The sequence below is a fragment of the Gobio gobio genome, assembly GCF_949357685.1.
Source record: "Gobio gobio genome assembly, chromosome: 24".
In the NCBI taxonomy this organism is placed as follows: domain Eukaryota; kingdom Metazoa; phylum Chordata; class Actinopteri; order Cypriniformes; family Gobionidae; genus Gobio; species Gobio gobio.
Genome location: NC_137120.1, coordinates 31,069,238 through 31,097,082, shown reverse-complemented (window position 1 = coordinate 31,097,082; position 27,845 = coordinate 31,069,238). Strand labels below are relative to the sequence as shown.

The window sequence follows — 27,845 nt, the reverse complement described above, 5'->3', positions numbered from 1 at the left end:
CTTCAAAAAGGAAAATCATTTTAGCACTGGTTCAAACTAGGTTACTGTATTTTACAGGTTTGATTTATGTTGAAGTGCTTGGGTGAGACATTTGTTTTTGTAATCAGCCTCTCAAACATCATATAAAAATTTGGATTTAGATTTAACGGCCAATATATCGGTTATCGGTATCGGCAAAAATGTTCATATCGGTGCTGATTATGATCAAATTTCACCATAAAATGAGGGAAATGACTTAAGTTGTATTAAACATCTCATCTGTATTCGATTTACAGATACATCATTGAATGAAATAATATTCTGGAAATGCATTAAAAGCCCTTTTTAAAGAACCTTACTCGTACTGAGTTGTCCAGGAATTGAAATGTAAAATCATGATATCGCACTGTGGTACATTTTTAAATATCTGTGTATCATGCCACCCAACACTGCCTAAAATTCAGAGACAACACCTCACCAGTCTGACCAAGGTCCCAGGAGGTTACAAGCACGAGGCCAGACTTTGGCATAGTGCTTCATCTTTGTCAAACTTTGTCTGAGCAAAACATTTAAAAACACTGGGAGCTTTTGGAAGTGCACTTAATGATATCCACACAAACAAACGCAGCAGGTACCAGAGGGCCGGGGCAAATGCAATAAGATGGATGATAACATTTGAAAAGTTCACAATCTGTAAAGGTCCTGAAGCACTAAAGAAGAGTTACACAATCTTGTTAATGTCTTATAATGTCAAACAATTAACATTTACACATCTTTATAACTACAAAAACATATCTTGTCAAAAACAGCTTCCATATTCATTCAAATTACCGATTGAAAAGCTGAACGGACATCACCTGCCTCCAACAAAGCACAATAAAACACATTGTGTAACAAATTTCAGCAAAATCTTCAAAAATGGTCCTAAATTAAGTTCCACACGAACTGGCTTATTGATTCAATTAAAGGATAGGCCATCAAAGCCCATATAACTTTTTAAAGAAACGAAAAACCAATAAAAGTCTTTGATCGGCCTTAAAAGAGAGCATTACAGCAGATCAGGAGATCGAGAGTGTATTACAAACCAATTGCACCTTTTCCCACAAAGGCCAACATTAAATCAGACATTTAACATGCAGTCGTGTTTAAGAGCGGTTCTGAACAGAAGTGGTGGCATCACCTCCACTCCAGACATGTAGTGTACTCAAGCTCCATATAATGTTCATATAGTGAGAACGGCACTGACACCATCTACAGCAGAAGCTCCACCGCTCCATAAAAACCATACCGACAATCCACTTTACTATGCCAGCAGTAGCCGCACGAATGTTAATGTTCTGATCGCGCCCCCTCAGTGGCGCTCAAACGGATTTTTAGAAACACAATCGCTGGTGACATGTTGCATAATATCATAGCAACGACACTTCCATTTATTGATCAAGACCTTTCAATGTTTTAGCAGGTAAATGGAGGTCGCTTTGGAGGAAAAAATCCTGCTAAATAAGAAGTTTCCAGCAGGGCACAAATGCTGATGTATGTTACGTAAAAAATATACAGTCTACAACCTTTTAGAGTGATGACCTATGATGTTTACAGACAAAACAACTGTAAATATCTCTGTATATTACAAAAAAATAGCTAACCGCTCACACTTGCTGAAACGAAGCAATTGGAATTGATTGATTAATTGACCAATTCATCAATAAGACAGTATCAGAGTATTATTCAATTCATATTTCTAGACTACTCCATAACAAGTGTTTGCTTGGAAAAGCTGAATGTGCGAGAACACTTACCTCTGACAGGAAGGTCTGTGCCGATTTCTGTGCGCCAACATGCAGCAAGTACTCATACACATATAAAGCTAACCTGCAAGACAAAAGAGGAAATAGGCATTGTAAGTCTCAGGCGACTTGAGGTTTTTTTTTTAAATCGTCAATTTTGGGTTGGTCCCAAACCAAGTTGGAAAAATGCAGTTCCACTGGCTTTCCCATTCTAGATGGACAAGCAAACACATTACAGCAATTCACTTCAGCGCATGTTGAAACCTCACAGGTGTTCAGTTGCAAAAGGTTTTTTGAAAATTGTTTGAAATCTGAGATTTGAGGTGAAGGCCACTCATTTCTGACACTAAAGAGTGACCAAGTCAATGACAACACAAGTGAAATTTCATAATTCTTGCTTTATACCAACGGACACCACAGCAAAAAGTATCAGCACTACTTTTAAAAGGTTAAATTCGGGTCAGTAAGATTTTTTTTTTAAAGAAAATCGTAAATCGATGCGTACAGCCATCTGTCGGAGGCTGGTTATTTTAGTTATTTTGTTTTAAATATGGGTATTTTTCTTCCAAAAACCCATCACTTTGCTTCAAAAGGCCTTTATTAACCCTTTGGAGATTTGTGGAGTACTTTTATGATGGATGGATGTACTTTTTTGAACTTCAAAATAGGGCTGGTCCGAATATTATTTCTTGAGCTTCGAAGCTTCTGTAGTAATCAACATTGAATATTTGAAGCTTCGGGAGGGAGGAGGCTGAACATATTTTTTCTCTCTAATAAATGCATGAATCTCGAGAAGCTGCGCGTCTCACGCGGCCAGGGCTGATAGGCTCCGAGAACGGACACTGCACTAATGATACAAAACACACAGGTCTGTTACTTCCCAGTTTTGATATATTATAGTAGTAAAAATCATTTTGCACTGAACGTGCCGCGTGAGCCAAGCGGGAGTCGTAGCACAAACGCAGCAGGAGTCAGATCACATTCATCACGAGAGTGAGGAGCTGAATGACAAGATGATCGCAGAAGATTTGGTTTCAAAGCGAAATGTAAAAGCGCCTAATTGAGTTTGTCATTGTTAGGGCTGGGCGATAAAACGATAATGATATGTATCGCGATAGACACGTCATCGATATCAATAAAAAATGTGTTCGATAAAACGTTCAATAATTTTTTGTTTCTTCCTCGGAAGAAACCAGAGGTTGCAAAGCAAGTTTGGTTGCATGAACAAAGGCACTCGCTCTCTGGTAACCAAGCAACGTAGGGAGTGACAGGCTAACAGCCAATCATGTAACTGTATCTAGTTTGGTTGCGCCATATCGTTGTCTCGTGTTGGATTCATTCTTCGGTAACAGAACCGCCGTGGAGTGACCAGTAGCCGCAGCGAGCGTGGAAATTGTTGATAAATCAGGAAAACAAGTCAGCTTGCCAGTATGGCAGTTTTTTGGATTTTGTAAGTCTGACCGTAGTCAGACCAATGTCGTCTGCAAATTATGCAAGACTGTCATCCCCACCAAGACTGGTAATACCACAAACTTGTTTTACCAGCCAATACTTTCTTCTGGCTCCGCAGCGCGAGCCTTCGCTGACAGCGCGCGCGCCTCGTTCGTTTGGGGACGTGTTTATACTCAACGCGCTCGCCATTGTGCTATTCTTGACTTTGGCTGAATCCAAAATCGCCCCCTAAACCCTCAATCACTATTCCCTACTTGAATCCACTAATACAGTTCACTCGAAGGAGTGAATGAAAACAAGTGAGCGCTGTGTGTACATCGGCTGTACACTCGTTATTGCGGTGCAAAGTGGAATAGAATGAGTGCACTCAATAACGTCCACTATGGTTTCGGACACCACTACAAATGGCTGTCCCCTCAAATAGTGCCCTATTTAAGGGTATAGGGGGCGATTTCGGATTCAGCCTTTGAAACTACATGGAGAGGTAATGTTACTCTGCATCAGTGCCTTATGACAAAGCATCTAAACGGTAACAGTTACAAAGAAATAACGGAGGCACTGCACCTTAATGGTAAGAGATAATTGTTAAGTGTTCATTGTGATTTTAGACTTGTTTTTATATTTTAATTATTTGAGTGTTTTCCATGGTTGTGTTGACATTTCTGCCATTATAACTGAGGGGATTATAATCAGACGAAGTTTAAAATAAAAATGTTTAAATGTAAACTATTTTTTTCCTGGTCCTTACTTTAAATATGTCATAAACATATCAATAATTATCGATATCGACCGATATGAAACACTTATATCGTGATACAGTTTTCAGCCATATCGCCCAACCCTTGTCATTGTACTGTTTTGCTGTTGTGGTTTTCATTAAGAATAGGCTAATGAACCCACAATTCAAGCAACCCACCCCCGAATTGGCGAATCGAAAGTAAACTGTGCACGGCTACAACATTTTCTCACCGTCACATCCCTAACGGGAAAAAAGGCTAATACATTTTGATTCTATTATTCTATTTTCCACAATGTCAAACCAACGCAGCTTAACCCAAAATGCAAGCTCAGGCATAAGCTCATGCAGCGGTTGCAGGGAACACTAAGAAGAAGCAAATATATTTATTAAGAATAATGAGGTTGGGTTCCTATTCAACTGTCCATCCTATTAAAAACTGCTGGGCTATAAAATAATTGTAAAAAATAAAATAATAAAAAGAGTATTGCATCTCGCATATGCAAGCGCGAATGAGAACCGTTTCGAGGGGGATGCTGGGTGTTCGCGAACGTGTAGATTTTGGATGAACTATCCCTTTAAGTGATCAAAAATGACAGAACACATTAATAATGTTACAAAAATAGACAATATGTCTATTCCAAATAAAGGCTGATCTTCTATTCATCAAAAATCCTGAGAAAATGCAACACAGTTTCCACAAAAATATCACAACACAACTACTATCAACATTGATAAATGATAATAATCATAAATGTTTCTTGAGCAGCAATTCATCATATTAGAATGATTTGTGAAGGATCATGTGACACTGAAGACTGGAGTAATGATGCTGAAAATTCAGCTTTGCATCACAGGAATAAATTACACCTTTTGAAAGAAGACTGGCATTTATTTGATAAAATACATCTAAACAGTAATGTTGTGAATATACATTTAATATATTTTAAACAGTAGAAAATAAATACCACAAACGTTTGAAGCCATGCAAGTTTCATTGGCATATTACTAATTAAAAAAGTTAAATATGAGCAAAAATAATACAAACGCAACCTTCAGTTATATTTCTGAATAAGATAAATTGCTTCAAGTTTTTCCAACAAATTACTAAAGTAAATACCAGTTAAAGGGGCTATATGCGTTTTTCTGAAATTTAAACTCGCAACTGACACCTGTGGCCAAAAAACAGAACTGCTCTCATTTTCTGCTCGCTCTCGCAGCGGTGGTGACGTCACATCCGCAGACAGCGCGGGAAAAGACGACCCGCCAGAAAATAGGAAAAATAGGATACAGGCTTATAGGTGCACCCACTGTGAGCGGACAAGGTGTCAGTATGCTCATCAGGAGATGTTTGAGTCATAAATGGTAAAATAAAAAGGCTATTGTTACGTTTATTTTGGGGAAAAAGTTGCATATAGCCCCTTTAAGGACATGAATTAAATTAGAGCATGAGCTCCTTATAGTGCATTTTGAAATTTAGCTGTTAAATTAAAAGTAGCCTTCATTTAAAAAAAAAAAGTGTGTTTTCAATTGAGACTAAATGTAGTAATTTGGTGCATTCATTACATTTTTTTTTATTATTATTATTAAATTACATTAAAAACATGCAATTACTCTTAAGTTTTCTTAGCATCACAGCAATTCAATCCATTTTTGAGAGCCACTTTGTAATATATATTAAACTAATCTAATTCTAAAGCTAATGAAATGTTGAATTATCTTCATTTGTGGCATTTTTTAGGAAATATTAATATATTCAATGAATTGCATGTAACTAATTTGATTCAAAATGGTAAAAAATTGACAGGCCTAATAAAAATGCATTATCGGTCCACAAAATACACTCCCCATTACTATTTAAAGAGCATCTCCAGAAGAACAGCTTCAAGGATCAAATACCAAGGACTCATTATCCCCTCAAACGTCTGAATTATTTCTTGGGGTTTCATCAGACGTACTCATTTTAGGAGCTACCCTCAAGTATACATACAGCTGTCAACAAAGTTCTACTTTTGTGTAATGCGAGGAGAAGATTTCAGAGTTTTGCTTCTAATTTAATTACAGTCATTTTAACATTTAGGAAAATGGAAATTCATCATCTTAAGTATTTCACGGAACTCATGTCACGCTTCATTTTCTCAAAAGCACAGCACATCTGCACAGGTTCTTTCAGCAATGTGATGAGTTCACAAACGCCCACGTCCATCAACTGACTGACACACTGACCTCAGAAGAGCATTAATTCCCACCCTTTCACTTCATTCTGCAAAATCTTTATTCGTTTTAACAACTGTGAATAACCATTTAGACAAAAATGGTAGGCTGCAAAATTTAGATGCCATTTTTGTCCTGCGAAAAAAGCATTTTAAAGACAACATCCCACATCTGAAAATGCCATTTTTGCATCATAGTGTGGACACTGAAAACTGAGGTATTTGAAAACGATGACGCATATTTAGCCACGTGACGCATATTGTACAGATAAGATGGTTATACCAGTATGTGCCAGCTATGTGCTATTGACTTTCACAGTATTGCTAAAGATAAATGTTATTTTGTTCAATTACATTCCTGCAAAGATGACAGAAAAATGTACCTGCAATTGCTGCCCTGTGCAAAACATGAGGCCAATTGCGTTTCGGACATGGAACAGTGACTGAGTGGACACAACAGTAAGTGGTGAGATATTTTGCTAAAATGATTATGCCAGAAGAACAGCTTGAGATCTTTATTATAACGGGTCTCTCCGTCTCATTTCAGTGAACTCTTATTACAATTTACGCAGTGTCGTAAGAGGACTTAAGCATTTTCCGACGTTTCGGTGTGGATGAGAAACCAAACAAAAAAACTAGTGTGGACAGAGAGTGTTTTGAAACGAAAATGGCATTTTCAAATGTTTCGAAATTAATGTAAACGTAGCCTTAGAAAACAGCGGTTTAAACTTGTCAACTACACTGTAAACCCTAACGCTCAAAATAATTCGAGTAGAGCCAACTCAAATTAAACATTAACTTTTATTAACTAGTATTTAGAGCTTTTTCTTTTGAGTTCTCAAAACTGACACATTTTGGGTAACCGTTTCATTGTTTTGAGTTTTATGAACTAGTTTCTTTTAATTTAGGCTAACTTAAATTTAACCGAAACTGGGATGGGACTTCTATTTCCCAGCATTCTTTGCCATGACACTCAAAAAGGACAGTAAATGCCAAAATTAAGTGTTATATTATGTTTTTTTTGTGCAAGATTAACGTTAAGTGGGAGATTTAGTAGTGTTTAATGTTTTGTTATGCTAGTTTAGAAGAGTTGCTGTTATGTCTGTTTTTTTTTTTGAAGGGTTACAATCATGGTAGTCTCAAGCCTCAGACGTCACGCCCACTGACCGTTGGCTGAACGTCTGATGCATATGGCACACTGATCTGGAAACACTTCAGGAGTTTCGAAGTCGTCATCTGATTGTTTGAATTCTACAGGATGTTCGCGAGACGTGAGTGTTGCGTTCTTTAACGGTCCGCCTGGAAACAACTGCCATGGCGCCAAACTCCCTTGTGGAAGAAGAACGCCGTCGTGTTTACAACTGTGACAATGAGCGCTTATCAGGAACAACTAAAGGCTGGATTTTCAAAACTATGTGAAGTTCGTGGCTCTATTGTTGCAGTAAATGAACAATTCTTGAATTAATAATTTACACGCTGGTCTGTTATTGCAGGGACATCGACTTTACATTTTTACGCCACTAAACATGACACGGATCAAAACGAACTGTGACTGATTGTGTTACATGTCAGTCAAACGTCTTCTTGGGCGGTCCTTGGCCAATGAAAGCTGCGATAGAGTTCAGACCTTCTGCCGTCAGTCTGAAGGTCCGGCTACGCGAGACTACCATCATGGTGACGAGTGGAGTATGAGCTTAGTTTGAGAACAGATTTATGTCCAATGTATTACACTGCTGTCCTCATTCAGCAATCCAGTGTTAATTTCGTTGACGAATAATTTGTCATAATTTTCGTCAACCTTTTTTCACTGACGAAAATGAGACTATAATTAAATAAAAACTAGTGTTGGATGACAAAAACTATGACGAAAATCAACTGTCATTTTCATCACCAAATAAAAACGAGACGAAAATGTTAGGGAGGGACGATTAGGGAAGAGATCCAGTCAGAACTGATGTCCTGTGTAACAGATGCACACATTTGAGTTGAACTGATATAACCGCTGGAGAACACGGCCTCACGCATCCCCAATCCAGCGCTCCAGAGCGGCTCAATCAATCAATAACACACATTTATGCCAGGCAATTGTTTATGAACTAATGCTGATGAATAATGACAATGTTTACTTTACTATGTTTATAGTAATACGTTTTAGATGGTTGTAACAATGCATATTTATCTCCTGAACTTGAATGAGCTCCTGCAACTAAAATAGTAAGATGCAGACTAAGATAAATAAAAAGATAAAATAAGAGTCAATGTGTATTTCCAGCTTGTTTATAATTAAAAGTCACGCATTATATATTCGTTTTTGGTTACACAATAAACTGTATTTAATTTAATTCTCATTTATTTCATAGTCAGGAGGAAAGACCAGTATTTGACACATATTCAATAAAGTATTAGGGTTTAATAGTTCACTAAAAATCTTCCTTACTTGAAATTAAATAAATGTTAAAGCTACACTATGTAACTTTTCCGTCCACTAGAGGTCGCCTGTTCAAAACAAAGGCGTAGTTTGATGACGCCACGTTTGAGCGCAGAATCTCGGGACATGTGGTCTTCACCTCACAGCCGGTGGGAAACAGTCAGGATAGGACTCGGGCAGAAATCATGTTCATGGATGCGATTATTAACATTACTGTAGTCTGAAGCAGAGCAGGAGCGAGTGTTGTGGAGCTGAGCAAGGCCGCAGGAGCGATTGAAGAGCGGGACTGTTATTATGGCATAGTCGCTGGCGGGACTTTTATTATGACACGGTTGCCGGCGGCACTTCCTCTTCTCCAGTGCTGAGTGTGAGGTAACGCAGCTCTGTTTATCGTATTAGATATATCTGAGTGTGTTGAAAAGGAAGTTATGACGTTCGCTCGGCGGCTGCTATGACACTTGTTCACAATGCAGTGAGAGTAAAGCGTTTCACTGAATAAAACCGGAGACCGAGGGTGACGCAGATATGACGCAATCGACAGGCGACTCCCTCACACGCATGGCTCACACGTCCCGGCTCCTTGGTTAAAATAGCAATTTTCTCACGATTTACAAATAGTTGAAAACATTTGGGATATTCTAAGTACTCAACTGAACAAAATATATAACACTGGCCTAGTGGTTTCTGGATGTTTTACTGCAATAATCCTACATAGTTCACCTTTAACTGAAATTAAAAAAAATAAACTTATTTGAAGCTTTAGCTTAACCTGATATGGCCTACTAACTAAAACAGAAATACAAAGTTATAAAAACTATAGATGTTTTTATAAAACAAACAAAAAAGTGAATTGAGCTCTTTCGTGTATTTTTAATATCAAAAACAAAATGTCAGTTCAAGTGACAGTCGGTTATGTAATGCTTAAATGCTTAATGTATTACAATTTAACTCATTAGATTTTAGTCGACTAAAACTAAAAACAATTCAGGTGACTAAAATATGACTAAAACTAAATGGCATTTTAGTCAAAAGACTATGACTAAAACTAAATCAAAATATGCTGACAAAATTAACACTGGTGCTATCCTATGCTAATGCTACTAAAGCGTTGTGTAACCTATTAGCAAGGTGGCATTTATTTAATTAGCTTTAGTTAAAGCTAGTCAAGTTTCCACTATTCAAAATTTGAAACTACATGATATTTTAAAGTTAAATGTATGAATTAGCTTACTCAGATATTTCAAGTTCAGAGGAAGTAAATGTTTTAATTGCTTTGAACTAGTATGTATGATTACAAAATAAAAAATCTGCAAGTTCTGCTTACTTAAACTTTACATTTCTTAACTTAAACAATTTGAGGAAACTGCCTCAATTTTTTTGAGTTTTGCCAACTTATTCGGGTTTACAGTGTGCTTGTCAATTAGGAATCCCGATTTCAAAGATGTCTGGCTGGTTTCTCGTTATCATTTCAGTGAGCTTTTATTTACGGGTGCTCCACTGATCGGCTATCAATTGCTATCGGCCAATAATTGCTTTGGGCAGATTGATCAGCGGTCTCTATAAAGGCCGTTCGCATGCCGCGACAGGTACGGCATGACATGAGGCACTGTCCTAATCTATGTCTGGTGTGGGTAAAATAATTACAATGCTGAAGGTGAGGTACAATTCATATTTCTTTATTGATTAACTTACAAAGTAATTTGAAAACTTTCTGTGAGACGTAATTTCACAAACAGAAATGCGCAAATGGCTTCACACAGTTGACACAGGAATTGTCACTTGCACAATCGAGGCAGTCGAGCACTCGCATACTCTCTGAGAGCTCATACACAGTCAAAGCGCACACACATAGGCCGAGTCACAAACAGCTTGCGAGTACCAAATTTCACTTAAAGGGATAGTTCACCCAATAATGAAAATTTTATCATTTACTCACCCTCAAGTTGTACCAAACCTGTATTTCTTTCTTTCTGCTGAACACAAAGGAAGATATTTGGAAAAAAGGAAGATATTTGGAAGAATGTTTGTAACCAAGCAGATCTCGGCAGCCATTGACTACCATAGTATCCCCCCCCCCCCCATTATGGTAGTCAACGGCTGCCGAAATCTGCTCTGTGAGTAACTGATGACAGAATTTTCATTTTTGGGTGAAATCCCTTTAATCCCAACTAACCTTTTAAATGGTCAAATACACAAATGTGTGTAAAATTACAGCCTTGGCAAGTATACACGTCTTAAGAGAATGTAAACAGTTGAGAAAGTTGTGTAACAGTGTATTGGATCCGTGCAGCTCTTGAAAGGTGACAGCAGCCTAAAACTCCATATAATTCTTGTCGATGGGGTCTAATTCTATTAGAGTAAAAAAAAACATGGACAGACAACTTCAAATTAAACCCTGCGGCTCGTGACGACACATTGATGTCTTAAGACACAAAACGATCGGTTTCTGAGAGAAATATATACATAGATACCTCATTAGTGCCTGCGTGGATCGCTCGAATGAGGAATCTACGTATACATATCTATGACCCGGCCGGAATTTTGACCTCACTCACGGGAAGTGATGGCAGTCTGCAGAGCTGAAGAGTTCGTCTGATATGAGGTGATATAATTGCATAAATACCGTTGGGTTTCTCTCAGAAACCGATCGTTTTGTGTCTTAAGACATCAATGTGTCGTCACGAGCCGCGGGGTTTAATTTGAAGTTGTCTGTCCATGTTTTTTTTACTCTAATAGAATTAGACCCCATCGACAAGCATTACATGAGTGACACAGCAACGGTTGGAGTTAAAAATCTTCATTTGTGTTCTGCTGAAGAAACGAAGACACCTACATCTTGGATGCCTTGGGGGTGAGCAGATCAACATCAAATTTTCGTTTTTGGGTGAACTATCTTTATTCTGTTTTATGTATTTGTGCTACTGCATTTAATTTTACTACCGACTCCTGCGAATACTTGACTTTTTTGTGAATTGAATCCAGAGTTTGAAATCAGGCTTGTGCTGTGTGTAAGCTATTGTGCAACAATTGCTCCATTTTAAAAACAAAAAGGTACTGCGTGATCAAACATTTAGGTGACTTTTTTTTTTTTTTTTTTTTAATATCTGTAAAAATCCTGACTGGAGCATCCCCATTAATAAATAAAAAGAAAGCTTCAATAGATTGGAATCAGTGATTGTATCGATAGATACTGCTTCCTGTGATCGACTTCAAAAATCCTGATTGGAGCACCCTTACTTTTATTACATTTTATGCATATGCAATAAGATGATTTGAGGTTTTTCCAAAGTTTCACTGTGGATGAGCAACTTTTAGAAACGCTTTAAAACGCTAGTGTGGACGCCATTTTCAGATTTAGCCATTTCAAATCTGGATTAAATGTAGAAATCATTCCCGGTTAAAACTAGTCAACTAGTCGTTTAGGCATCCCGCTGGCTTGAAGGTAGTTTTGCTTCCAGAGCTCTATGGTAATTAGTTTGTTGAAAACCTGACCTCCAGACGAATCATGTACCCAACAGCATAAATCGGCTCGATTGAACCCGGCTGGCATTGAGATGGATCAAATGGAGATTCCCACGAGTGGCCGGATAAATTTTCACCATAAGCTCTAGATGATCTGAGGATCTTCTGCAGGCTGAAGATGGGTTCCTGCTCTTGGCCTGAGGCATTACTGGGAAGGACTTCATGGGCTTTAGGAAGCGCTTTTTGTCATACTGTCAGAGGAACATATCGGTATTTCGACTAATAGCGAGACCGCAGGTGGAGGATCAACAGGCTGAGACGCTCAGTGTGCGTTCGACTAATCCTCATGCAATACAACTGCTCGGGGTGCAATAGGAAGGCGGACCTATTGACTTAATATTTAGATTAATGACTCTGTAAGACCGGTCGAGAGCTATCGTTTTCACACGCCTGCTTCTGAGAGCCACGCAGCAGGGATAATTTAGACCTTGACAGCGGAGTACGGACGTCTGCATGGATGCCGATACGGCGATGATGGACAGGAATATCTGACGAGGTTCTGCTTTTGCTCTGCCATTCAGGCATGGCGGCTCGCTGTGTGTCCGGTCTCATCATGATGAGCTCTCCTGACTTAACCTGAGAACACATCTTGACATCTCGCCCGAGGCTCCCAGTCAAGACTCCGTTTATACATAAAAGAGGCAGAGCCAAGTTTAGCTAGCTTAAGCGCAGACAGTTAACAAATGAACTTTGCTGTCTCCATTTCAATAATTCAGCTGCAGGGTCTCGTGTGAAGACGGAGAGCATGTGAGGAGAGCTAGAAAGTTGGCTGAAGTTTATAAGTGAAGTTAAGGGATATTTTTTTTAAAGGTGTAAATAAAGCTAAGATTATTGGACTAAGGTTTACTACAAAATGTCATGTTTAATTGAATGTGTTACTTGCAGTCTCTGTTATTAAAGCTGAAATTTACTAGCAATTTCTGAGTGGAAATTGTTTCTACACCAATTTTTTTTTCAGTGCATGTCAAACAACTCTATCCATGTTGGCATTTGCATGAATTTGCCCAATTTCTGTTTTATAAGGATGTACCTATTTTAAAGTTCTGGCCGATGTGATAAGGTGATAATTAATTATTGGTTGATAAATGGCCAATATTAAAATTCTATACAATTTTGTACAAATAAATGAAAAATAAACACTAAAACTAGCGTAAATTTTGTCATCTATTTTTTTATTTAGACTTTTTACGTTTTAATTATCATATTTAGTCAACCTTGTTGATGTTTTTGTTTAATCAAGTTTAGTCGAATAAATGTCTTAACATTTTAGTCTAGTTTTAGTCAATGAAAACCTACTTACATTTTCGTCATGCTGCAATGGTTAAATTGATAATCATGATTATTTTGCTCAATTATAATCGCAACAATTGTTGTCATTAGAGAAATGTATTTTTACATTTCATCAGAATTATTGCACTTCCACCTACAAGCAGATATCATATGCATGGTTTGTTTTACCTCATCTAGTTTCCCGGTTTACTATAGCCTATTTATCATTAAAAATTTAACAAAAATGAAAACAGTGAAATTCACAATAGTATATATTCCAAATGACATTTTTTTTATTAAAACAACAGCATAAAAGACTTCGTATTGTCGCACAGAAGTTGCGTAAGTCACAATAGCAAATATAGTCGAGATCCATGTTTGGATTTATTACAGTTCATCACTGAGTTGGTTTGATCGCAGATGTAGTCACAGCAAAAAGCGCAAGTGGCTCGTGACCGACTCCAACTTGTTTAACTTGTTTGTCTGTGTTTTCAAATCATCTGCGCTTCTTCCACAGTGGAGAGACAGCGCATGCTCATGGTTGCCAGATTGCAAAGATTACGTAAAACACTGGGCAGAAAATGAATCCTTTTAAGGAACCCAGACACTACAAGATAATCGGGCAGATTTAAGGCCCGATCCTCCCCTTCCAACAATTGGGGCTTTCATACCCGGTAGTTCTTGGAACTTAGTTATAGGAAATAGCCATCAGGGTGGATCCCGAGAACTAAATGTTCCCCTAGAGTTGTTGTCCTGGAAGTGACGCAAGCCACGCTCGTAACCTTTGCTTGTTGTTGTGACTTTTATTTTGACGCCGTGGCGGACATATATTTTGACGCCGATGAGAACGCCAGAGCCTGAGCACACAGCGCTCCCATTCTCCGTATTCATTAGTTTACGATCTGTTTAACGGTCCTGTCTAAAGGCCTGTACACACCGGGACGAATATCGCACACGCTTATCGCCAGCGTTTTTCGGCGCGTCTTGAGTGTTCACACCCAAGCGATTTTCACTGGCGATGCGCCGAGTGAACGGGCACATTCAGTAGATAGCGCTCCCGGTACACAAGGTGGTGCTGCGGCACTTTACGCTTCTGACCCTCGTTTGTCATACAGAAGAAGAGAGACAGTATTTACGTGCTTGCCAAAACCACAAATATTATGTCTATGGCCAAAACCATTCACACACTTTTTGCTAACTGGCAAGCAGCATTAGCAGCTCATTTTCTTCTTTGTTTACTTACTATTTCTTCTTCGTATCAATGTGTGCTCGGCAAGACCGTTCTGTCCTTGAGCGCCACCAAGTCGTGTTTTACTGTCACTTCAGCAGCTCCAGGCACGTGAACAAAAGCGTACTCATACGTCACTGGTAGTTCCTGCTGTGCTGGGTTATACCCTACTCTGAAGTAGGAGCTAAATTGGTTCCCCCAAAAGAAGTTCCTTGAACTGAAATCGCTCCAAGTTCCTGCGGTGCGAACGCGGCAAAAAGCAGGTACTTCCGCCATTAGTTCTAGGAACTATGAAAATGTTCCTCCAGAGCAAAAACCCCTAATCTTAGGTAAAGTCATGATTATCTTGATGGTTCTACAGATTATCTTATCAGATTTTCCTGTAGTGTAATGTATGTTAAAGGGGGGGTGAAATGCTGTTTCATGCATACTGATCTTTTTGCACTGTTAAAGACTTGGATTCCCATGCTAAACATGGACACAGTTTCAAAAGCTAAGGTGGACGTTTGATGGGAGTATTTCTTTGCCAAAATTAGTACTTCCTGTTAGTCATAAGTTTCGGAAAGTTTTTTTCGATCATGGGTCCGCTTGACGTCAACAGGGCGGAATTTCCTTGTATGGGCCGTACGGACAATTCTACCGGAAGAGCGCGCGCGCGCGAGAGAGAGAGCGCGTGAAAGCAATAGGCTACGCCCATCAAAGCGCTGGCTCGTAGCCAAATAACCCCGCGTTAAGGCAAAAGTGGATGGAATTTGCTTTTCCGGATTTTCAAATCGCCTAATACTGAAGGATGGAGCGGTCCCAACGATAAAGGTCCCAACGTTGGAACCGCAGGCAGTGAGTAAGACTGCTTTAAATGTCTGTTTTTGCCTATGCCCATCAAGTACACGTTAGCCCAAACATGACCACGTATTGATCAATGGAGCATGCGATGTATAGTGTGTACATTCGTTTAGCTGGCCACTATATGTGTATGTTTGTGTATTGTAAAAGCACTCCAAACAACAATACACAAAGAGTGGGGAAATATGTTGAACTAAATAAGCGCGCTTCTTCATTCAAATGCGCTACTATTCCATGTCTTTCTATGTAAACACTAGCCTGACGCGCAAAACCAGTCCGCTTACTACAAATCATGTCTACACAAACCACGCGTAAACACACACACACACACACACACGATATAATTAAAGTATAAATGTGTAAATAACACAAGCCGCTAAGCATATTATATAGTTAGTGTAACTTATACCACATAGAGATGTCCTGCTCTAGCCGTTTTTGCTGCTGCTCCTGTTCAACTTCAGCCTCTGGGTCTGATTCCGGATCATAGATGTATGGCTGTATCTGATTAAAAGCCATTTTTTATGTTGAATAAAGTTTTTTCACGCTTTTAGGGATGACGCAGCTTTCAGATGCACTCAACACAGTAACAGCGGCGCGCGCTCGACATTCTTTAGCTCCGCCCACACGATACGCCCCCAGCCGCACGGCTTTTTTCGGAAAGACTCGGAACAGCGCATCTTCCTTTTATAATTATAATAAAAATAAAGACTTTTCGGAGATATGCAGGATGCAATGCTACTCTATAGGTACTCAAGATTGACATGAGACTGACTGAAACTGAGTGTTTCCCCACCCCTTTAAGAGTGATTGAACCTGCTTGGAAGAATGTCAGAGCCCCACCGATCTCAAATCTAAATATCCAACATGTTGAATGTTTATGATCCGAAATTGTGCAGGGGACAAACGCGTCATGTGGAACGAAACGATACCCAATCAGAAAGCGAGCTGATGGAAGACAGAAGCATAATTCATCCAAACCTTTTTTCCGTGAAATGTCTGTAAAAAGCAGTCCAAACACTATCACCATTTCTTCTTGCCCGTCGCCCGCCATGTTTGTTTACTCTAAAGTCACTTTTGACCCGAGAGATTTTGCGAGATTTCCCGTGTTCACAGTCGGGACTTGTTGTTTTTGAATGGAATATGTTAGTGTGTGGTGTGCTGTCTTGGTCACATTGCAGCACTTCACACACTATAGGAACAAATATGATTTTTTTTCCCCATCATGTTTGTGGTCTTTCACATTTTAAAATTCCAATACGATTTAAAAAAGTATTTTAGTGTGGGCCAGCCTTTAACTAAAAAGCTCTGATCGGGGGGGGTTTAAGATTGTGACATCTGGCAACCACAAACATCAACTCTCGTAGTAGAGGCTTGTACATAAGTCTAAAATATTTTGTCTCCTTTTTTTTAAATCAAGAATAAAGAGAGATTTTGGTAAAATGTTTATTTTTTTAAATACATTTTAGTCTCGTCTTGTTGTCAACGATATTGCAAGTTAATATAGTCACAGTTATCGTTTAATGACCTTGGTGTCGTCTCGTCATCGTCTCATTTTAAGCCCCCGATATACTTCAAGTGAAATCGAAAAACAAACTGATGTGATGTCATTTCGAACAAAATTAGGCCGAAACAAAGTTAGTTTGGAGTTTGGGAGTTCGAAATAGCTTGACAAAGCAAACGTTCCGGAAAAGTACTACTTCTTTGTACTACCATTGGCCCGTGGCGATTATATCAGGGCCTTTAGTCATGGAAAAAGGTTGTTGGCAACCATTTTGTGTCACGGTTTTCGTTAACGAAATTAACACTAAAACAATGATTTTAAACTCTACAAGTGACTTTAGGCATCACAACATTATGATGTACATTTTGAAAATTAGAAAATCATTTTAAGATTTGTTAAGGATTAGAATTAGAATTGTTAAATTTGTGTTTTTAAAGATTAACTTATGTTAAATGAACATGTACAACTAAATATACAATCTGCAGATACCAATAAATAATACTGTTTTGATTCCGTCAAAAGTAAACATTTAACTAGGGTTGCACAGATATGAACATTTTGGCCGATACAATAACTGATAATTCTTTATTTTTGAAAGCCCATAACCGATATATATGGCCGATAAATCTAAATCAAAATTTTTGTATGCATTTTGAGAGCCTGATTACAAAAACAAAGGTCTCACCATTAACATGTCCCAAGCACACAATTATGATGTTTTCATTATAATTTTGTGTAGCCTATATGACAGACTTGCGCTGCACATGTTGCACTTAAGGGGTTAGTTCAGCCAAAAATGAAAATTCTTCGAAGCTTCATGATGCAGTGTTTTGAAATCAGTCATCACTATATAAGTCGTTATTTAGGGGGTTTTTTTGCGCACAAAAACTATTCTCGTCGCTTTATTAGTTATTGTAGAACCACTGTAGTGAGATGGACTTTGTAACGACGTCTTTAGTACCTTTTATGGGTCTTGAGAGTGTAAAGTGCATTGTGCCAATGGAGGCCTTTCTGAGCCAATCGGATTTCAACTAAAATATCTTCATTTGTGTTCCGAAGATGAACGGAGGTCTTACGGGTGTCGGACGACATGAGGGTAAGTAATTAATGACAGAATTTTCATTTTTGGGTGAACTAACCCTTTAAGTGTATTTTCTTTTTTTTAAGTGATTCCAATCATATTTCAAGCAGTTCAAACCATCATGGCGAACAGTTTAATTAATCCATTATTTATCAGCTTTAATAAATCTGGAAAAAAAATATTCTTATCAGGCCAATGACAATAACATAACATTTTTTACATATTTCGCCCAATACCGATATTGTTGCCGATATATCGGCCATTCCTATATTTAACCAGAAATTTATCAGAAATAAAAAACTAAGCACCTGACGGTGGAATAAGGAACATACTAAGTGCACTCACAATACAACATGCTACCTTAGATACCACTTATAGGTAAACTGAAAACTCAATTTTAGAACAAATGGTTTGCAAATTGATCACAAGTGGCCTGACTGTTCCATGGACATCATGAAAAGTGCCGTCATTATATTGTTGGTTTGGCCTGGTTCCACATCCTTGTACTTTGTGACACAACTTGGCTGATCTTTCATTCATAATAACCAAAGATTGACAGAAAAATTCATGAATGCAATAGGGCTAAATAAAAAATGTTGATAAACTTTCATGAGGCAATCCATCTCAATTATTCTGATGAAAGCGGACCAAACGCTCTTTTAGAAAAGATTTCCAAACACGCACGCACAAAACAGACATTTCCGCGTTACAACTGAGAGCGATCATTAAATATGCCCCGAAATAATTACAGAGAACATCTCTCTTCAAAGTAAACTTGAAAAGCCATACATCCAGCTATCCAAGATGGGAAATTAATTGATTCTCATCTATGTCTGAGAGCGACGTTTATCCAAAACAGAGCAAATCAGACGCTCTTCATAAGAACAACGTCCTGTTTCTGTGTGCATGCCTGATTCCCTTTATATGTAGCTGAAAACACCTCTATGGAGGAGGCTGAACCATCTGGATGAAATCAAAACCATGCATTCAGACCTACTCGCTGCCTCTTAGACACACCAATAAACTCAGGGAATCCAGAGAAGTGCTCAAGATGTTGGGGGGAAAATAGGAGATGGAGACCCAGACCAGAATTTGTTTTCATTAATTTCCACTCCAAAAAACACAATGCGCAATTTCATGTAGCATTCCAGCTCATTTGTGGAATCTGATCGAATCTTCCAAACCTGTGGACACTAAACTTTGATGAACCGGAGCTTTTTAAAACCCATTAGAGTCAAGAATGACGCAATAAACTTGACATTACTGATTCATAGAGTCCTCATAGTTCACTTTTTCATGCGGTTTCTCCATGCAAACTTGGCAAGGATGCCAATGAATGAGGTTTAAACTTCATTAGCGCATCCTAAAGACCTAAGCTGACTATGAACTCAGTTCCTTGAGGATAACAGCACCTTTGCTTGACCAGTGCCGACAAATTTGACGAAACAAAGCATGTGGGGTCACTACACCACATCTTTGAATACAACATGAGAAACGGTAGCCTGCAGTGTTAATGCGGTGCCCGTGGCACCAACACTTGAGGGGACGTCTACATCCTTTCACAAAACCTGAATGACGGACCCACACAACTTCACATTATTATTATTATTAGAGACAAAGTGAAAGTTTCTTGGAAAGATAACATAAGGACTCTGTAAGGTACAACGCAAACTTTTAGGAAGCTTTTCACACACAAACTACAACACAACATATCCTCAAAGTGACAAACAACCTCTGAATGATGAAATGACTCCAAACAGGTTTGAAAAACCTCACCAGTTACACTTTCTTCCAGAATTTCCATTCAAAAATGCTCTTGTTAGTAACTTCTCTCGCCTTGACGAAAGATGCTGCTCTCCTATACATAATATTCACAGTATATGAGTTTAACCTTATAATCTTCCCTTCTAAGTGTGTTATATGTCCACAACAGCTGAAAATCATCTCAGACTCCTCACATTGCCTACTAAAGGTCCTATCGCAGTCTCCAAGTCTGACACAGTAGCCTATGACCCCCATATGACAGATTTATGAATATTATAGGTCACTTTATAGCTTTTAAGGTTCGTAAGGTTGTTTCTATGGCAACAGAATGTACACAACAGTGGAAAGATCACATGGTGATGTAGTGCCATAAAATATTACAATATGCAGTGTGGAAAAGTCACCAACCAAACTTGAAGCAACACGAGTTTTCACAAACACTTTAACGCTTCAATAAAACATTACAAATAATCATATGCACGCGTAGAACAAACAAATGTTAGAATTGCTAAAAAAATAACTTGGATTTAAAAAGCAAATACAAACGTGATAAGATAGGGGGGAAAATACCATTGAGTTCAACCAAACACGACCGCGTAGGCTACTAAACATCTCCAAAACTTTAATACATGCCCAAAACCCAGGAGAAAAAGACTCGGGTATATTTATCCACCAATTTAACTCAGAAACAACATGTGCACGGCTAATGTTGATGCAAAAGATGCACTCAAAATGAGCGATACAAGCATGCAACATCACTCAGATTGGATGCATTGGACAGTTCAAGTGTTCACGTGCGCACCCAAACTTAAATAAAATCGGAATGCATGGACAACCAAAAGCATTAAAGTGCTACAACCGGCTATAAAGTTAGAAAGATCCAGGGACCATCACTCCAGAGCGCGAATTCACACTAAATACACCTTCAAACAATAGCACGCACAGTTTTAGAAAGTTCCGAGTCCGCAATAAGCAAAGCGAGACTCTTTAAAGCGCGCGCAATTCACTTACTTTTCTCTCGCTTGACTATCAGAAGGGACGACAGCTCCTTTACCTTTGGCGTACATGCTGGATTCTGTTTTAAGACTTTTACCCCACTCAACACCTGTCAAAGAAAGCAGCCAGGAAAACGTTCTATCTCCATAGCTACCCCCTTTAGTGTTTTCCCTCTCCCCCACCTCCTCCTCCTCCTCCTCCTCCTCCTCCTCCTCTCTCCGGTTTTTTTTTTTTTTTTTTTTTACATCTCCAACATTGGCCACAAATCAGGCACAGTTTCTATTGGGGGGACTTGAAACAGGTCGCTGGTGATTTTTTTTCTCTCTCGCGCGCTGTTCCAGGAATGTGCTCTGCCTCCCGCCGCGCCGGGAGAGGTGGGGGCATCTTAAAGGGGAACGCACACTCTTCCCGTGTTTACTTGGCACAGGGACTGATATGGAAAAGACGCTAACATTGCCTCGGGCCTTCGTGTATGACTTTTGAGGGTTTGAAAGTAAGAATTTACGCTTGTGTTCCAAGATTGGGAATCTGAGGCGTTTTATTGCCACATTATTTGAATATCCAGTATTTTAGTTGAAGGCTTGTTTGTGATACAATGCTGTTTGAAATATTGAAGATGACTAGCATTCCTCATCCATTTTGTTTTTGATTTTGGATTGTGTTTGTAGGTGTGATCTACAAATAACAAACAATATTTAAAGGGATAGTTCAACCAAAAAATAAAATTACCCCATGATTTACTCACCCTCAAACCATCCTAGGTGTATATGACATTCTTCTTTCAGACGATTACAATCGGAGCTATATTAAAAAAATTCCTGGCCCTTCCAAGCATTATAATGGCAGTAAATGGCAAAATTTGAAGCCCAAAAAAGTGTCTCCATCCATTATAAACGTACTCCATACGGCTCCAGGGGGTTAATAAAGGCCTTCTGAAGCAAATCGATGGGTTTTTGTAAGAAAGTTAAAGTAAAATGTCTAGCTTCCGCCAGCAAATAGCATAACTGGCGTGACGATGTCGTACGTAGCGTAAGCGTTTTGAACTGAGAGAGGCGTTACACTTTCTTCGTAAAGCCCAATTTATACTTCTGCGTGTGTGTGTACGCCATAGCTACGTCGTAGGCTACGCGTGCAACACACAGCCTACGACGTAGCTACCCTGACGTTCACCTCTCCAAAAATGTAACAAAACGTCAATTCTACGCGGACCGCAAGCACTATGATTGGTCCCTCAAGTCAATAAAAAAATCTGCGATGGGAGAGTGTGTGTGTGTGTGTGTGTGTGAGTCCAGAAATGGGATGATAGTTTCATCCTTACATCTGCTATATGACACAATATTTTGAAGTCCAGAGATTCATTATGTTTGTGAATAAATACATAGTTCCGCTGTGGGGGTGTTTGTGTTTGTGTGAGCTCTTGATGATCTAGTGGTAGAGTTTTTGTTTATAGGTTCTGGGTTCTAATACACCATTGTATAGCTTTTTTTTTTCTCATTAAAACCCCAAGATGTTAAACAGTGATTGTATATCAAGAACAGGGACACACTTGGGTGCATTTCGTTTTGTGATTTCAACGGAACGAATATAGTCTCCGCAACTGCAATCGATTGAAGCGCTTGTCTGTGCACGAGCCCTGATACCGAAAACAGATTTCAAAAATGCATTCCAGCGCCAGATCGCCTCTTATTTAACTCTACTAATCAACTAGAGAGGCTTCATTTGTATTAGATACAACAACTCAAGCTGCAAGAAAAGTTGCTATCTATTTGCCGCCATCACTGCTGCTGCTACTCTGACAATGTACACAACAAGCTGCTTCTTCTTCGGCTTTTGCTTTGATACTATGGGTTACACCATCAACATACCCGTGGACACTGCCTACTAGCGGTCTACATGTGTACTTGCACATTGACGCGGACAACAACGCAGAAGTATAAATGAAAACCGACGCGTAACTTGCACCGTAGAGGATACGGTGTAGGTCCGACGCAGAAGTATAAATCAGCCTTCAGTTGAATACGGAATACTCAAGCCATCCTAGGTGAATATGACTTTCTTCTTTCAGCCAAACACAATCTGAGTTATATTAAATAATATCAAGGCTCTTCCAAGCTTTATAATGGCATTGAATAGAGTTTTTGAAGAGTTTCCATCATAAAAGTAGTCCATACGTCTCCAGTGGGTTAATAAATACCTTCTGAAGAGATGGGTTTTTGTAAGAGACAAACTATAATCACTGGCTTCCGGCAACAGCCGTACGCACATTCACAAGAGAGTCGAGTTCCGGCAGAAGGGTGACCTATGACCCGACCTATGACCTGACTCAGGCCCTGTGTGCTCTAGCACCCTGCAGACAGTTTGGGCTGTTTCCACTAAATTCCAGAAAATACTGGAAAAAACACTTTTTGTCTGGATCATGAATGCAAGATTTATTCAAATGAATCTGAATGGAGGAATATGACCTTTATTATGTAATTCCCATCCATTTTACAGAAACCCCTGAAATTACTTAAAAACACTTCTGAAAGTGATAAATATTATAGTATATGTTGTGTGTGATATAATTAACATATAAAATATATTTTAAAAAAAACAGACAAACAAAATAGTCGTTTTTGATTTTTTTTTGGTTATAAATTAATTTTTGAAAGTGTATATCTCAGGCCCTGTGTGGTCTAGCACCCTGCAGACAGTTTTGGTTGTTTCCAACATATGTCAACAAACACTGAACAAAAAATGTGTTTAATGACACTGGGATATTGCATTTATACCACTGTATATTGGTATGTGGGGGTAGGAGGTTAAGGGGGGGGGGGATCCTCCCTTCAGAACCATTTGAATAAATCTTGCATTCATGATCCAGACAAAATTCTTTATTCCACAATTTTCTGGAATCTAGTGGAAACAGCCAAAACTGTCTGCAGGGCTAGAGCATACTGGGCCTGAGTTACACACTTTCAAAACTGAATTTATAACCAAAAAAATAAAAAAAGGGGTGGGGGGGGGGGCGTTATTACAGCTCAGACAACATGCTTACATGTTTATCACTTTTAGCAGTGTTTTGTGTAACTTCAAAGGGTTCATTTTAAAATGACACCAAAATTGTGCATTTAGACCACTTTATGTGGGTATGGGAAGCTTTTCAATTTGGGTAGGCCAAATCCAGGCGGAAATCCCAAAAACGGTCCCAGAGCTTAAAGGAACACTCCACTTTAAAAAAAAAAAAAATAGGCTCATTTTCCAACTCCCCTAGAGTTAAACAGTTGAGTTTGACCGTTTTTGAATCCATTCAGCCGATCTATGGGTCTGGTGGTAGCACTTTTAGCATAGCTTAGCATAGATCATTGAATCTGATTAGACCGTTAGCATCTCGCTCAAAAATGACCAAAGAGTTTTGATCAGGCAGTTTCAGCAGGCGCAATGATATTACACAGGCCACGCCCTTAATTGTGCAGAATTTTAAGGCTTTATATAATGTAAACGAATGAGTTATACAAAAATTCACCCCCCTCACAGTTGTCATGAAGGGCAAAATTAGCCGTATAGACCAAAACCACAATTTGTACCAGGCTGTAAACATGTTTTTTTCTGCTCCCTTCTGGAGCCTGTCCCTAGCGGCCAGTCGATGAATTGCAGTTTAAGTCACTTTCCTATTGGCTTCAAGAGAAACTGCGGGAGGTTGCCGCTTGATTATTACGCAGGAATGAGAGTATAGTTCCTAGCCATGTCGGCCTAGAAAATCGCAACTTTTCATTTTCCGTTGGTCTTAGTACACAATGTAATTACAGAAGAGTCGAGTATTAAATAGGAAAAATATCGAAACTCTTTGGTCATTTTTGAGCGAGATGCTAACGGTCTAATCAGATTCAATGATCTATGCTAAGCTATGCTAAAAGTGCTACCACCAGACCCGGAGATCGAAAACAGTAAAACTCAACTGTTTAACTCTAGGGGAGTTGGAAAATGAGCCTATTTTCAAAAAAAGTGCAGTGTTCCTTTAAGAGGTTAAAACTTCTTGTTTTAGACTTCTAAATCGTGACTGGTGTTTAGGTTTGCTCTATCTGCAACTTCCACGTTCGTCATTTCTCACCTAAACTTCCAATCTTGTGGTTAACAACGAACACATTTTCAGTTAATCCACAGAAAATGTGTCTTTGTGTATTTAGGTCTATTTAGTGCGAACCTATGCTCTGGAGTGACCCTAACATTATACTTTTAGTTGTCCATTTGATTGTATTTAAGTTCGGGTGCACACATGAACACTTGAACTACAATGCTGATGATGAAATGTAGTTCACATCATATGCACTGTATGCATACCCTAGCATACGCATAAAAACTGTGTGTATTTTGGGCTTTACGGGGAAAATATATGGAGTCGAGGAGCGAGACTATGTATCATCCTAAGAATTAGCTCTGGGACTCATAATAAAGCTTAATGGTTACAAACATATGGAAAGAGTCAAAATGCAGGTGTGTTTGAATGCTCGCACATCCTGCATAGTGTACATTTTAGGAGCATACATAGGATATCGGGGCCAACACAACTGGTAAATCATTTTCAATAAAAAGCAAATAAGCAAATAAGAATGAAATGCATCATCTGAAAGTTATGCCTCTCTGTTTTATCATTTTCATAAAGTCTCATTTGCTGAAGGAGCATGCTTGGGGTAATGACATCAGCGGGTGAACCAAGGCATAAAGCATGATTATATGCTGTCGCTAGCGTTTGGTGTCCATGGTAGCTGATGTTTCGCCATTTTTGAAATGTTACTGTAAATATTCAAATTATGACATTAAATGAGAACTGACACATCCAAACACTTGATTTCCATGAGGCTATGGAACATCTCCCGGCAGAGACTACTTTAGTGTCTCGTCATGACAGCTGGATCTCTATCAAAACTCTAGATGTGCTTTAGAGACATTCAGCTTTCCCTGCAGCTCAAATCTCCATAGAGCTGTTTTTGAACCCAGTGTTTATATGTGCACATACATTTGGCCTCAGTTCTTACACGTCACAGTTGTTAGGCTGGGAATTTAGCTTTAAATTTCTTAAAAACGAAAATTGTTATTAATGGAAATTTAAATCATACTTCACTCACAACATTCCCCTCTGGCGTAGTTCTTAAAGGGGTCATGACATGAGAAATCCAATTTGGCTTGATCTTTTGACATTTAAGAGGCCTTTGAACCTTTAAAGCATCCTGCAAGTTTCATTGCTTAAAATGTCCTCCTCATTATAAACAAAGCATTTATTTAATCAAGCTCTAAAAACAGCTCATTTTGATATTGCGGGATCTGTGACGTCACACGAGCAAAATACATTTGCATATGACTGCCTCCAGATCAAGACATCGACATCTACTCTGCTCTGATTGGTCTACTCTGCTCTGATTGGTCTACTCTGCTCTGATTGGTGAGATGGCCCAGTCTGTTGTGATTGGTCTACTCTGCTCTGATTGGTGAGATGGCCCAGTCTGTTGTGATTGGTCTACTCTGCTCTGATTGGTGAGATGGCCCAGTCTGTTGTGATTGGTCTACTCTGCTCTGATTGGTCAGATGGCCCAGTCTGTTGTGATTGGTCTACTCTGCTCTGATTGGTCAGATGGCCGAGTCTGTTGTGAATGGTCTACTCTGCTCTGATTGGTCAGATGGCCCAGTCTGTTGTGATTGGTCTACTCTGCTCTGATTGGTCAGATGGCCCAGTCTGTTGTGATTGGTCTACTCTGCTCTGATTGGTCAGATGGCCCAGTCTGTTGTGATTGGTCTACTCTGCTCTGATTGGTCAGATGGCCCAGTCTGTTGTGATTGGTCTACTCTGCTCTGATTGGTCAGATGGCCCAGTCTGTTGTGATTGGTCTACTCTGCTCTGATTGGTGAGATGGCCCAGTCTGTTGTGATTGGTCTACTCTGCTCTGATTGGTCAGATGGCCCAGTCTGTTGTGATTGGTCTACTCTGCTCTGATTGGTGAGATGGCCCAGTCTGTTGTGATTGGTCTACTCTGCTCTGATTGGTGAGATGGCCCAGTCTGTTGTGATTGGTCTACTCTGCTCTGATTGGTCAGATGGCCCAGTCTGTTGTGATTGGTCTACTCAGCTCTGATTGGTGAGATGGCCCAGTCTGTTGTGATTGGTCTACTCTGCTCTGATTGGTGAGATGGCCCAGTCTGTTGTGATTGGTCTACTCTGCTCTGATTGGTGAGATGGCCCAGTCTGTTGTTATTGGTCTACTCTGCTCTGATTGGTGAGATGGCCCAGTCTGTTGTGATTGGTCTACTCTGCTCTGATTGGTCAGATGGCCCAGTCTGTTGTGATTGGTCTACTCTGTTCTGATTGGTCAGATGGCCCAGTCTGTTGTGATTGGTCTACTCTGCTCTGATTGGTGAGATGGCCCAGTCTGTTGTGATTGGTCTACTCTGCTCTGATTGGTCAGATGACCCAGTCTGTTGTGATTGGTCTACTCTGCTCTGATTGGTCAGATGGCCCAGTCTGTTGTGATTGGTCTACTCTGCTCTGATTGGTGAGATGGCCCAGTCTGTTGTGATTGGTCTACTCTGCTCTGATTGGTGAGATGGCCCAGTCTGTTGTGATTGGTCTACTCTGCTCTGATTGGTCAGATGGCCCAGTCTGTTGTGATTGGTCTACTCTGCTCTGATTGGTCAGATGGCCGAGTCTGTTGTGAATGGTCTACTCTGCTCTGATTGGTCAGATGGCCCAGTCTGTTGTGATTGGTCTACTCTGCTCTGATTGGTCAGATGGCCCAGTCTGTTGTGATTGGTCTACTCTGCTCTGATTGGTCAGATGGCCCAGTCTGTTGTGATTGGTCTACTCTGCTCTGATTGGTCAGATGGCCCAGTCTGTTGTGATTGGTCTACTCTGCTCTGATTGGTCAGATGGCCCAGTCTGTTGTGACTGGTCTACTCTGCTCTGATTGGTCAGATGGCCGAGTCTGTTGTGAATGGTCTACTCTGCTCTGATTGGTCAGATGGCCCAGTCTGTTGTGATTGGTCTACTCTGCTCTGATTGGTCAGATGGCCCAGTCT

At 39.5% G+C, this 27,845-nt stretch overlaps 1 protein-coding gene across 1 annotated transcript in view; it reads right to left on the bottom strand.

The window, feature by feature from the left end:
* Positions 1-20,996, bottom strand: part of ssbp4 (single stranded DNA binding protein 4) — an 83,756-nt gene extending 62,760 nt beyond the window's left edge. The window contains exons 1-2 of the mRNA XM_079807892.1: positions 20,815-20,996; positions 1,776-1,848 (exon numbers count right to left, since the gene is read on the bottom strand). Of these exons, the coding sequence (XP_079664018.1) occupies positions 1,776-1,848; positions 20,815-20,870 (129 nt within the window). The 5' untranslated portion in view covers positions 20,871-20,996. The remainder of the gene's footprint in view (positions 1-1,775; positions 1,849-20,814) is intronic.
* Positions 20,997-27,845: the final 6,849 nt, after the last annotated feature.